At 44.0% G+C, this 12,718-nt stretch overlaps 1 protein-coding gene across 1 annotated transcript in view; it reads right to left on the minus strand.

Annotated features, from left to right (window-relative positions):
- Positions 1 to 8,135, minus strand: part of LOC117236153 (frequenin-1) — a 47,543-nt gene extending 39,408 nt beyond the window's left edge. Inside the window, exons 1-2 of the mRNA XM_033498876.1 lie at positions 8,031 to 8,135; positions 4,455 to 5,004 (exon numbers count right to left, since the gene is read on the minus strand). Of these exons, the coding sequence (XP_033354767.1) occupies positions 4,455 to 4,518 (64 nt within the window). The 5' untranslated portion in view covers positions 4,519 to 5,004; positions 8,031 to 8,135. The remainder of the gene's footprint in view (positions 1 to 4,454; positions 5,005 to 8,030) is intronic.
- Between the last annotated feature and the right edge of the window lie 4,583 nt (positions 8,136 to 12,718).

Here is a 12,718-nt window from a genome sequence, read left to right on the forward strand (position 1 = left end):
CTAACCTGACTAAAGAAATAAAATAGTCAAACTCGAAAACGTATTCCGTTGGAGGTAGCCATCCACGCGTTATTTAGCAATTAAACCATAAAAATTTACCGAATGTCCAACTGGACAAATTGTAAAGTACAAATTAAATAATAATAAAAAAAAATTTCGTAAGGATCGTAGCGGCCCATGGCTGTAGAAAAAGTTGAAACGAAAATTCAAATCTGCGAGAGACTCATATTATCGTGCCTTTGAATACTAACCAAACTAAATTGTTTGGTTTGCAAGGTAAATAAATTCTGGACAGATTGTTATTACCGTATATCGATATAAATTTATGAACGTGCTACCTATGAGCAATTAGTATTATTATTCTTTCTTCGATTAGTATAGTGGCATTGAGCGAGCGACGATTATAATTGGCATACACTATCTCTTGTACTTATACTGATTTTAATACATCGGATTATTACGAATTCATCCACTCGTTTCTTTATTAAACAAATCTACACGTTATAACGAGCTCAGGATCGAGCGATACTAAACTAAAGGAAAGTTTGAGGCAATACGTGGCGATAACGAAGTCGTAAAAACGGCGCTGATAGATAACGTTCTCGTTAATGGCGAGCGATAATTACGTCGCGGCAACGTTCGTAAATCAATTTACGTTTCGTAGACGCAAGAAAAGAACGCAGCTAACTTGATTTCGTGCGGGGATGCGTATCGAAGCTTCGATATACAAAAATTGATAAACCATGCGATACACTGCGACATTAATTACGCGCCGCGATCTACCGACCAAGATAATTGTACGAGCAACTGTCTATCAGATGGACGTTTATCGTGAAATCGTGCGATAAATTCCTATCACGTAACCGATTCTACGAATCTTCTTGTTCTCGACGTATGGGGCACCATCCATCAATCAGAACGGTTCTGTTTTTCTTCCAGCTCGCTCGTTCGATTTTATACTTTTACGGTTATTTCCACGTTTTAGTTTTCCAACGAATCACCGAAAATACATTGCGACCTGTTCAGTGGACCGATCGGTTTATCGCGACGCCGTTTTCCATTCGAAACGTCGATATTTCTAACGACACTTGAACGAAAGTAGACGACTTTTAGTGGCGACAACATTCTGGGCCAACGGTATCGATTTTTGCAACGGTGCCGTTAACAGGACCTTTTCTTTTCGAAAGTTTCCCGGACTCGCGTTGCGCGTTGGTACACGCTCCAGATTGATGAAATCTTACGAGAACGCTATTTACCGAGCCAGCATGTTCTACCTCGATACTCGCACTCGTAGTTCACGAGTTGCTTAACCGTTTCAGTCGCAGGGATGTTTGAAAAAACAGGGACGAAAAATTGCAAACAGCGCGATAGCGCTTGTCTTAATCGATTGCGAAGAGAAAGAAGCGGTGCAACAGCGCTCGTCATATTCGTTGTTTCTATGAAATACATCTATGTTATTATACAGGGTGGTTGGTAACTGGTGGTACAAGCGAAAAGGGGGTGATTCTAGGCGAAAAAAGAAGTCGAAAATATAAAATAAAAATTTTTTTTTTTAATTTTTCCATCGAGACAACGATCTACAGTGAGATCCGTTATAACGTATCGCACGCATACCGAGCGAAAATTCAAAGTCGATTTTCTCGAAAACAAAGCCTCAAACAAGAAATTTTTATTCTATATTTTCAACTTCTTTTTTCGTGTAGAATCACCCCCTTTCCGCTTGTACCACTAGTTATCAACCATCCTGTATATGCATACTATCAGTTTATAAATTTTTCGAGTTTTGTTCGATAAAAATTATTGAGAAGAACATATAACAATGAAATACAAAATACCATGAGTCGTCCGCAGTGTTCAAATGTACTCGCACTTTTTCACATAAAATTTAAACAGCGCGATCGCACTGCTTGTGATTCAAACGGTTCAAACACTTTAACTGCCACCCCGAAATCAGATGTTTCGCTCAGGACGCCACGAGAGTATTTTTATTATTCAAAGCATATAATGGCACAATAATAATAAATTGATGATGTAAGACAACATTCTTGCCCAATGAACCGTTTATCTTATTGGTGGCCACGGGTGACCACCTTGGCGCCTTGGTAACTTTTGATAGCGACATATTATAACATACATATTTCAACAAACTATTCGCATTCGTTATTTCGTCGTAAGCAAAACGTGCAGAATATAGTGTTGAAACGTGTAGAAGATATTAGTGAACGGTATTATGATTATTTTTATGATTTCGATGAAACATTCGGCTGAAATGGTAGAGGTCCGCAAAAAAGATTATGTTTCTGATAAAGCAATGGTAGTGGTAGATTACAATAGAGGAAAATGTGCTGTAGATTTATCAGATCGAACGATAGCATATTCCACACTATATAGAAGAACCCTCGAGTGGTATATAAAATTAGCTTTAGAGTTATTATTAAATACATCAATTTCAAACGCGATGATACTCTATAAACAAGCAAGAAAAACAAAAATCAAGGTATCAGATTTTAGAATGGCACGCGCAACGCACCTTACACAGTGCCGTTCACCAGAGCCATCAAATATATTTATTCGACAAAGATCGCGACACGAAACGCAGAAGAAAGAAGGGAAAGCGTACCTGGCACGAAAATTTTGCAGAGAGTGCTATAAAAAAATGTTAAACAGTTAGGACGAAAAATTGCTAAGAATCGGACTGAAAAGGTGACCACCTATCGTCCAGCTTGTATTGACGAGCCACATTTATGTTTAAAGTGTTTCGACACAGTGCACCGTTAGATGCAACATTTGTTCTCATTTTTTTTTATCGATGTTCTAATAAAAACGTTTAATCGTTCAATAGGGCACTTTTTATTTCAAAGTATATTCTATTTATCGGTTATATTCAAAATGCCCTAACTGTCAATTTCCATTCAATTTCTACAATTGTAAGAAGTTCAAGCCACCGTGGCGTCACAGAAGAAACCGTGGCCGGTCAAATATGACCAACGTGGCATTCAAAGTGTTGATAATTTAAAAAAAAAGCTCGATATACGCGAGCAAACCGGAGAAGGAGAAGATCGTGTGGTATCTGTTACGAACCCAACTAGGGACGTTGTCTCGGTAACAATAAGAAAGCTGACGTTGGATTTTCACGTCCACGGTATATACGTGAAATTCGTCGTCGCTGGATTACGTCTCTGTCATAGTCCTGATACGTAGTGGTATTTCCGCGATCATCCTATCCACAAAATTATTCCATCCTCCTAAATATTATTATATCAAGGATAGCTTACACTGTAATCCTACAATATTGATAATAATATAATAATAATAATACCTATGCTGTTAAATCGTAATCGCGATTGTTTCTCTCATGAGTGCGCTCACGAGTGTTTTATTTGGATATTCCATCGCCAAGAAGATTTCTTCGCCTCGTAAAAATACAATTTAACGACCGGACCAGACCAGTTAAAACTTTAATCGCTGATCAAACGTCGAAACTTTCGATCTCATCGATAATTTATATTGTGTATTTTTTTTATGAGGAAGGGGGAATGAAAGCCAAGCGAAAGCTTCGCAAACGAACTCTAGGCATTTAATCACGTGCATCTTATCGTTGTCCCTTTCGAAATACGATTTCTTCGATCGAAATTATCTCCGATCTCGGATCATTAAATGGAACGCGACACCAACAGTCTGATCGTTCTCATTGTCCGCTGATAATTCCAACGGAGCAGCGAAACTTCCATCAAGGATTTCCTTTATTCAGAGGTCGTCCTTGCATCGGCAGGCCAATTTACATATCTATTCTAACGTTGTTGATCGTCGTTGATTGAAAGCTCGTTGCGATCAACGAACCTCCATTCTTTGATCGCTCGTTTTATTAAGATTCTTTAACGATCTAGCAGAGAACGCTTCTTAACGATTTAAGCGAACCCGTGCTTTGACGAAAAAACGTTTCGCCGATGAAACGACTGTTTCCCGAAGATATAAGGATTTGTCGATTCCGTGACTTTTCATTTTTCCGATAATCGCTACCCGCTTAAACGGCATCAAACGAAAGCATTGCAGAAAGATCTCGGCTTCCAGCAACGTAGAATTATTAAATCATCAAATTATGAAAAATACGTAGATCTAAGCTAGCGAGTTGTTCGTAACTCCAAGAACAGCGCGAGTGACTCGGTACGAATGACGTTCAGATCCGATAAATCGTCGTTTCCTCCGGCGATGAAACGTCGCGTTTCTCGTTAAACAGGTGGATACGTGGCGTGGCGTCGCTAGAAAGGGCTGCGGCTGTCAACTGGGCGGCGTGCTCGGGGCGTGTAAATATGCAAAGGATGCGACGTCGAAAGAGAAACGACGTGGCGGAAACGAAACGTTGAAGGGGGATCTGTGACGGGTAATTTTGTAAAAAGCATGATATAAGCGGCTACAGTCTGTCTTTGCAACGAAAAAGTAACAACGATACTCACAATACGTGTCATTGGTGAGTCGATCGATGGTATCCTGTTTCAGCTTGCTGTTCTTCTTCCCCATGTTTCTCCACAGACTTCTTTCGCTTCGCGACGATCAACCTTGCTCGCGCTGTAGCTTTCTAATTTTCCTCTGTATCTTCCAACACCGAAACCGTCTCACCGCCCGTTTTGCATCTTTCGCGTTGTTCGAAGGTCAACCGGCCGAGTTTATTCCAAAATAATTTAAACGTGTCTATAGAAAGGAAAGAAAGCGCGAGAATGTCTGTCCCTTTGTCCACTTTCTCTTTTGCGGATCAGGCAACCAACGGTCTCGTGGGAAATCCTCCACGTTGTCTCAAGGTCGCTTCGAGTTTGCCGGCTCGCGTTCGTCCGCGAGATTTTTCTCTTTGAAAATGTAGCAGCTGATAGTCGCTCAGATTCGTTCGCAAGCGAACACCACGGACGAAACTCTGTTCCGCGTTGAAAGGCTCCTGATTCCGGATTCACCTGGTTTATATTCGGTTTATAGCCGAAGGAACTCGCGCGTCACACCAGCTCCAGTAGATGTCTGGAAAAGTCGGTTTTCGTTGGTAGCGTTGCAGACAACGGTTCGATGCGATATCGTTCTACATATTCGTTTTTCTTCCGCCGCGCCGCGCCGTCGCATCTCTTCGAAGCGAGACGCGAATCGCCAGGGACTCCTACGTTCGTCCTTGAAAAATTTACTTTGCGGACAAAACAGAGCAGACCAGCCGGGAGCGAAATGGATTTCTGCTTCTTTCGCGTCGCGTCGGGACAACCGGCGAGTGGATTTTCTTTTCAGTTACAACGAGCTTTCGAGAATTTATATACCGATCGAAATGTTGGGAAATCCGCAAACTCGTTAACCTACTCGTTAGAGGAAATATCAGGTCGCGTTTCGAGGCTTTTTTTCTCTCGCAGATCGTCGAAAATACGTACGTGACCCAGAAATGGCGATGAAAATAGGAAAATGGTTTTTAAACTGCTTGGACGAAGTATAGCGAGAAGATCTTCGTTTAACACTCCGATGAAATCACTGTGCCTGGTGCAAGGAGAAAGTACGTGTTGAAAGTGGAATGATCTGAGCGGCTGTTTATAGTCGCAAGTCGTATGAAACGATAGGAAAAATAGCGAGAAACGATTGCGGTTGTTAAACGACGTTCACGATTATTTGCGAATCGAACGAAACGATTAAATCGCACGACGATCGTTTAATGCGTTCGGTAGATCGTTGACCCGATCGTCGCATCGTTCCAAGATTCTACGCAGGAATTTTCCCTTTTTCTGTTCGTTCGAGAAGCATCGAGCAAATGAATTTCGATTGAAGTTCATCGAATCGGCAAATGCGTTCCGTCGAGCAACGTAATTCCCAACTTGATGCGACAACAGCTCGCGCACAGACTGTTGTTTTCCTATTCGCTTTCCGTTATTGCGTTATCCTATCTGAGAATAATTGCTTCGTTGTTTGTTGCATTATTCACCAACGTTTCCTTAGGTAAAGGATAACAGACTTACGACGTTACGTAAGATATAATCCCCGGATAATTTGCATGATTCGACTAACGACCGATCTATTTCCAGTCATCGATACCGCAATCTCGACGAAGAAGAAAAAGTGTTGCTCGACACAGGGGCAACGGTTGTTCGTGATCGCGGAACACGATGTTTCGCCGTATCGTGACAACTAGGCGCCACCGTGTCCATGTAAACGCTAGGAAACGTTTTCAGAAGCGAGCATGCTTCTTGCCACGCTTATCGAGTTTCGCGAGAAGGTTTAAAGTATAGCCGTGCCGCCTTCAATTATTCACCTCAACCTGCAGGGTCAACCAAGACCCGGCGACTACCCTTGGCCTCGGCTCACACCGTCATGTGGTCGCGAACAACACTCGGAATGCGCGTTTTTCTCTCGTTTTCTACACTTCACTCGCTTATCGCGAAGCATCGGGAAACCGAAAGCATCGAGACGCCGATCTTCGTGTCGCGTCGCTCTATGCGAAGTCGCAACTTTCGATTTTGTTAGAAAGTAAATGAGAAATCACAAAGATCGAAGTGTATTATTCGAGCAAACATTGGAAGACAGAGGTCGACGTTGAACGCGTCAGTCCAACGAAATAAACGAAGGCTTCGCGTATCACGAGCAAAGCCCATTCATATCGGAAAATGAATTTTCCTTTCGATGAAAGCGTAACGATACTCTTGCGAGGAAGAAATCCGATTATCGGACAACAGCGTGGCGTCTACGGTTCGTAGTTTATCGTTAAATTTTCGAATCTCTATCAAGTGCGCGACTAATTTCCTTAAGCGCGGACGAGATATCTCGCGGGCTGCTTCTCCGACGCGATATATCTTTGCAAAGAATCGATGGTAATACGATCGCCGACCAACTATTCGCCTGGAATTTAAACGGCAGAATTTTCTGGCCACTGTGGATCGTAAAAGTTATATTTGCATACGAGTGGCATCCAGCGTGCGAAGGGTCGCACGGTTACGATGCAAAAAACCAGTCGCAGACGCGTTAGGAAAATTAAATTGGCCGAGGGGACGACTGATCGAAGAGAAGGAACGTGCGCGAAGAAAATGGGAAAAAAGATAAATTGATAAATTGGAACGATCCGGCACCGGGACTGCAGCGTTATCGAATCACCGTGTATTGCCAGAAGTAGCCGACGCGACGTTAGCTGCGCGCTCTCCACGCATTGTTTCGGCCACGTCGTTGTGCTGCGAGTTTCGCCGATATCGCCGACTAATTTTAATCGATGCGTATCGAGTATCGCGTTTCCGCTAATGAGATGACCAGCGGAGAAGAGAAGAACGCGGTTCATCGCATTCGCAGTTGGTTGCTGTCGAAACCACAGCACGAAGAATCTGACAGACACCAAGGATCTTTCGTTTTTGTTAAAAACTCGATTGTCATTGTTGCACGATGATCGTTTACGACGTATAACGCGCGTATAATCTAACGAAAAGAGTATTCTTGCGCCGATCACACCGATCTATCGAAAACGAGGTCCGTCGCGCACCATCGTCGCTGGAAACTGCGGTGCAAGACGCGAAATTACTATACGCATACTAGCGCATTTGCGATACCGAGCGCGAGAAACTAAACGATCCCTCGTTCGAAGAAGTTTCGAAGAACAGACTGTGTCAGTCGGACAAGCTGTCGCAGAGAAGACAGAGATAAAAACGAAGGAGAGGCAATTGGAAGTTCGCTGAACGTTTTCCCGCAGGAAGAGAGAAAGAGAGCGCAAAGAGGACAACGCGTATATGATCGAAGTGGAAACTCGCGTGGAAAGACGAACAAGTGGCAGGTTAACGAAAAGGCTGGCAGCCGCACAGGTGCTGGCCGGTGAAGGAGGCGTTGCGGAGATTTAACTGGTCGCAGCACTGGGTCCGTTCCATTTCGCGTATCTGGTCTCTCGTGCAACGAATCGAGAAATCGATCGACGCGGTTGATCGTCGGTGGCACGAGCGGACCACGATTTCCCTGGCGATTCCACGTACGGCAGGCTCGTGGATGCACGCGAGGTTCGACGGAAGCTTCCAAGTTAGCGGTTTTCATTCATGAATTCTCACCGCTGTGGTGAAACGATCGGTGGAAAAACGCGGACCAGTGACGTCATAGCGTCGCGGTGCCTGGCGTCAGACTGGCTCGCCGATGGCATTACGTACCAGTGCGTTGCTACTGATTCGCGCAAGCGCGAGCCACCGCTCAGACCGGAGAATTCTCCATGTTCCCCTCTTTCTTTCCTTCCGAGCTGCTCCGTTCGTTCCATCTCGTTTCATTTTCCATCTCGTTCCCCTCGCAACCCTTCGCGCTGCTCCCACTTCCTTCCACATCTCCTTCTCCGACTCCACTCTTCCTCTCTTCCTCTCCTTCTCATCCCAGATATACCACCTTCACTCTTTGCTTTCATTTCTCTAGCCACGATAGAATATCGCGAGATCTGTTCACCTCTCTGTATTCCTTCTCCTCCCTCCTGCTCCCTTTCCTCTCGTCTGTCGCTGTATTTTCGTCTTTCTTTTCACTCGCGGTCGAAATACCGTCGTCGTTTATCGCGAAACACTTCGCTTCCTTATTTTCCGTCTAATCGACGATTTTCCACTGTCAAGTCCAGTCAAACGTTGCGTCTATCCGAATCCGCAGATATTTCATCTCGTCTGTCGCTCTGCTTCTGTCTGTCCGATTTTTCTTCTATTTATTCGGTTGGCAAGTAAGTGATTGCGGGTTTTGTCATTAGGTGGTATTGACAAAATCCGCAATCACTTAGTTGCCAACGCAATAGTTCTAGCAAATGTACGTTTATCGAAATCGTTTGCAATTCTCGTTATATCGATACTTGCGTTGCTGACTCGAGTATTTTTCCTTATCGGCCGAACGATGTTTCAATCGAGCAGCGAATGCACCGTCTATCTTGTTTCCTGTTTCGTAAACGGATAATCGAATGTAGCGCGCGCGTTTCGCTGGTTTCTTTGAAACGAACCTTTGCCTGTAACCTTGTGGCGGAATAGTTAACGTGGTTTCCACATCTTGTGCGTACAGGCGGCGAGAAAATTTGACGGCACATTTGGAATTCCGTGGTTGGTACACGAGAAACGGCATTGATAAAAATACCGCGTATTTCTGTCGGTGGCGACACCGAACGAATGATTTATTCGCACGGTGTGCTCACACCGAACTCGCGTTACCAGCCGAATTGATTTTTCCCATTTTACGTTCAATGGATTTTCGCTGTTCGCGTTCGGTTATTCTAACGACAGCAAATCTGTTTGCGTTAAAGCGGCAAGATTCGCTTTATCGCGGTGAAGGAAACGACGCCAATAGTTGCTAGAAAATCCGGCCCTGCTTTAACCATATGCAAATTACGGCCGCGCAGCAAGATGAAAGATTTTCGAGTCGATGAACGATCAAGTAGCGCGATCGATATCGCGTCAGACTCGGGTCGCCACGTGTTCCACTTTCGATACGCTTTTTCTATTTTGCACGCTCTTCGCGCACTCGCGTTGCAGTATCGCTCGACGCGAATGTACGCGTGACGATAAATAAATAAATGAATTAATTAACACGTTGGCTAAGTAACTCGGCTAAGTTCCCCGCGGGGTCCAAATCCGATCGTATTCCGAGGGATCTCATGGCGGATATCCCAGATCTTTCATTTAGTCGAGAAGCGTACTTCTTATGAGACGCACATCGGTGATTTTTTCATCCTCAAAATGCTCAGTAGACAGCGTGAAAATATATTTGATAGTGAGAAGAGTAGTATAGAATAATGGAAAAACTGGTATCGACAGAAGCGACCAGATGGTCTCGTGTGCCACTACGATACGGAAAAGCATCAAGTGGTATCCGAAATTAGCACTACATTTCCTCTTAGGAACAACTATAGTAAATGCTCGTATTGTGTACCAAACAGTCGCAAACAAAAAAATACGGATAAGAAAATTTCGGGAAATTCTCGTTTCCGAATGGTCGGATGTGTCGTGAGAAAATACCGCGCCCGACAACCATCGCAAGAAAACGAAGAAGGTGTCCCGCCATCTGGAGATTCGTAAGAATCAGCAGGACAAGCCTATAAGAAGGATGTACACCCTATGTTACGAGAAGAAGAGGCAAACTGTCGCACGCCAAGAGGCGAGAAGAAACGTAAAAAAGCCCGAAACATATTATTCGAAGTGTCCAAAATCACCCGAAACGTGTTTGGAATGTTTTAACGAATACTATGCGACATAGCATAATGTAATATTTCATCCAGAATATAGATTGATAAAAAGTATGGTACAATGTGTTTCTGATATTTTTATGTTGTATATCCTACATTTAATTAACTCGAACAAAAAGAGCGTCACCCGTATTTGGGTTACGGGCCCTCACGGAAAGATGCCCGTCACATAAATATGGGTGACGTGGCGACCAACGTGTCGACGACCAACATGTCGCGTCGAAATTTTCCTTCTGCATTGCTTCGTCTTCTTCCATCGCGTGTATTCCTTGTTTCTCGAAAAGATATCGAAAAGATATTGCGAAAAAGACATCGTGACGAGCGTAGCTTCTTTCGGTAAATAAGAACGACGATACAGTAGAACATACGGACATACAACAGGAGCACGCGAGTTCCTGATGCATTTTCCCGTGTTCGATGAATTAGTAACAAGGAATAATTAGCGTCGCGCGTGTTCTATCTTACAAATTACGATGTCTATCCAGTTGTTCGTAGTTTACCACGAAATCGTTACCTACGGTGTATTGCTACGCATCGCTGCCGATGACTCACATCGGCAACTTTTTCAACGGTTGATTGTGATTATGGAGTGCGTTCGACCTTCGCCAAATGGAAAAGGGAAACGTGCTTCATTTTTTATCGCCGCTGTAAATGCTTAAACTGGCACGCGAGCGCGATCGATTGCTTGGACGAAGCGACGAAAAATTCGATTTGGTGTTATTTATCAGTACTCGAACCCTTTGGTATAGGAAGATATAACGTGAGAGGAAAGAACGCGATATATTCGCGTGTGAAAAAGGCAGAACAGTATAGTCTAGCGAGGATAAACTACTAATAAATAGTAACATGTGCGTGGTAAAAAGTGTTTCAAGGACTCGACCAAGAGATCGACCAAATGGAACAGAGTTAACGTGCTTAGAGATTCGATTAAAATATTCGGTGTGTCACGCGTTGCTGTTCCAATTTCTATGTCGGAGCTTGCAGAAAAATATCCATCTTGTGAATTCGATTGCGAATAAACCAGACGGTCTGGTTGCGAGTACGTAATTAGCCGCAAAAGGAAAAGCAAGTGTACGGGGTAAGATAGAAGAGGCCAAAGGAAGAACACGGTGAAGTTGGATAGCGGCAATTGTGGTGCGCACGATTTAAAGAAATACACGTGGCGATTGCATTTCCTTGCGGTAACGTAACCTAGCTCTGACGTAACGTGGACGTAACGCTATTCGCACGCAATAAAATTCGCTGGAAAGGCAAAAATTTGCTGTTTCACGCGATGCCTGTCGTTATCGACGTTATCGAGGAAATTACGAGCGAAGGAACACACAAGCTTGTTCGTTCTTCCCAGCAGACAGTTAGACGCGGTGTCCGCGGAAAATTACGTCTTTCGTCGTTGCATTTAAACTTGCGTTGCTCGCTGTGCTCGTAACCACCGCGTGCTTGTCTCAAGCACAGGCCGAGAGTCGTTGAAACGTTGTGCAAACGACGTCGACTCGCCGGCGACCATGTTCCACGGATTTTCTAACGAGCTTTCAACGATATCTCCGATGGAAAGGCATCGCGCACTCTCCGCTCAAATTCCAACGAGACTGTCGCCTTAAAAGAAACGTACTTTCCTGTGTTCCGATGGTTCTAATCGGACTCGGCTCGAGGTTTCCGCTGCAACGTTTTTCCCCCAAAAAGCTGAAGCGATTCCTACCGTCTGCTTCTGAACGTCTAAACGACTGAAAATCGAGCGGACAAGACTGCGATCCAGGGTCGTAACAGGCGACCAATTTGGCCTCCATCCTCGCAAGTACGGAACACTGCTAACTCCGAGTACGTGCTTACACTCGAACGTTTTGCAGTTTAATCTTCCTCGACGAGTTGGGGATAGTAACGATCGTTATCCGTCGACGCGATCGAATCACGCGAGTCTTAAACGTTGCGAGTATCGTAAACGTTCGTTAGCGGGAAACAGCCTTCAGTACGTTAAATACGAAGAACACGGGACGAACAGAGCAATCGGAGAACGAAGATAATAAAACGAGATAAAGAAACTAATATTTGACGAAGCTAATTGTCTTACTACAATTAACAACCGCTAGCGATGGCTCGCTTCGAGGATGTTACGCGACGAATGAAAAATATCAATTGCATTATCATGTTGACTGATATACACATTCGGTTAATAGGATTAAATTTCCCCTAAGAGGTACCGTATTGTTGCACAGAAACCACGAATGGGATTCACAGACTCTGCAAGGAGCATAGATTCCAAACGATTCGACAATTCCCGCATAATTTATGGCATCGCTTAAGATACTACGAACAAAACAATGGCACACCACATGCGACGTCTTGTTCGTGCGTAGTATCTTGAGCGATGCTATATTTAAATTAAAATGTCGCGAATGTAACGTAGGGGTCCGATACTTCTTTATCCTTAACGTATGTACTTATTTACGTATATCTGTCGGAAAGGATTATCGGAGCCGACGAGGGTCCGACGAACAAAGCGGACGACAAACCATGTTAACGAGCGCCGCGCGTTATTTCGTTGCTAAT

This window comes from Bombus vosnesenskii, unplaced genomic scaffold (genome assembly GCF_011952255.1).
Source record: "Bombus vosnesenskii isolate JDL3184/JDL3185 unplaced genomic scaffold, Bvos_JDL3184-5_v1.1 scf7180000013340, whole genome shotgun sequence".
Classification (NCBI taxonomy): Eukaryota; Metazoa; Arthropoda; class Insecta; order Hymenoptera; family Apidae; genus Bombus; species Bombus vosnesenskii.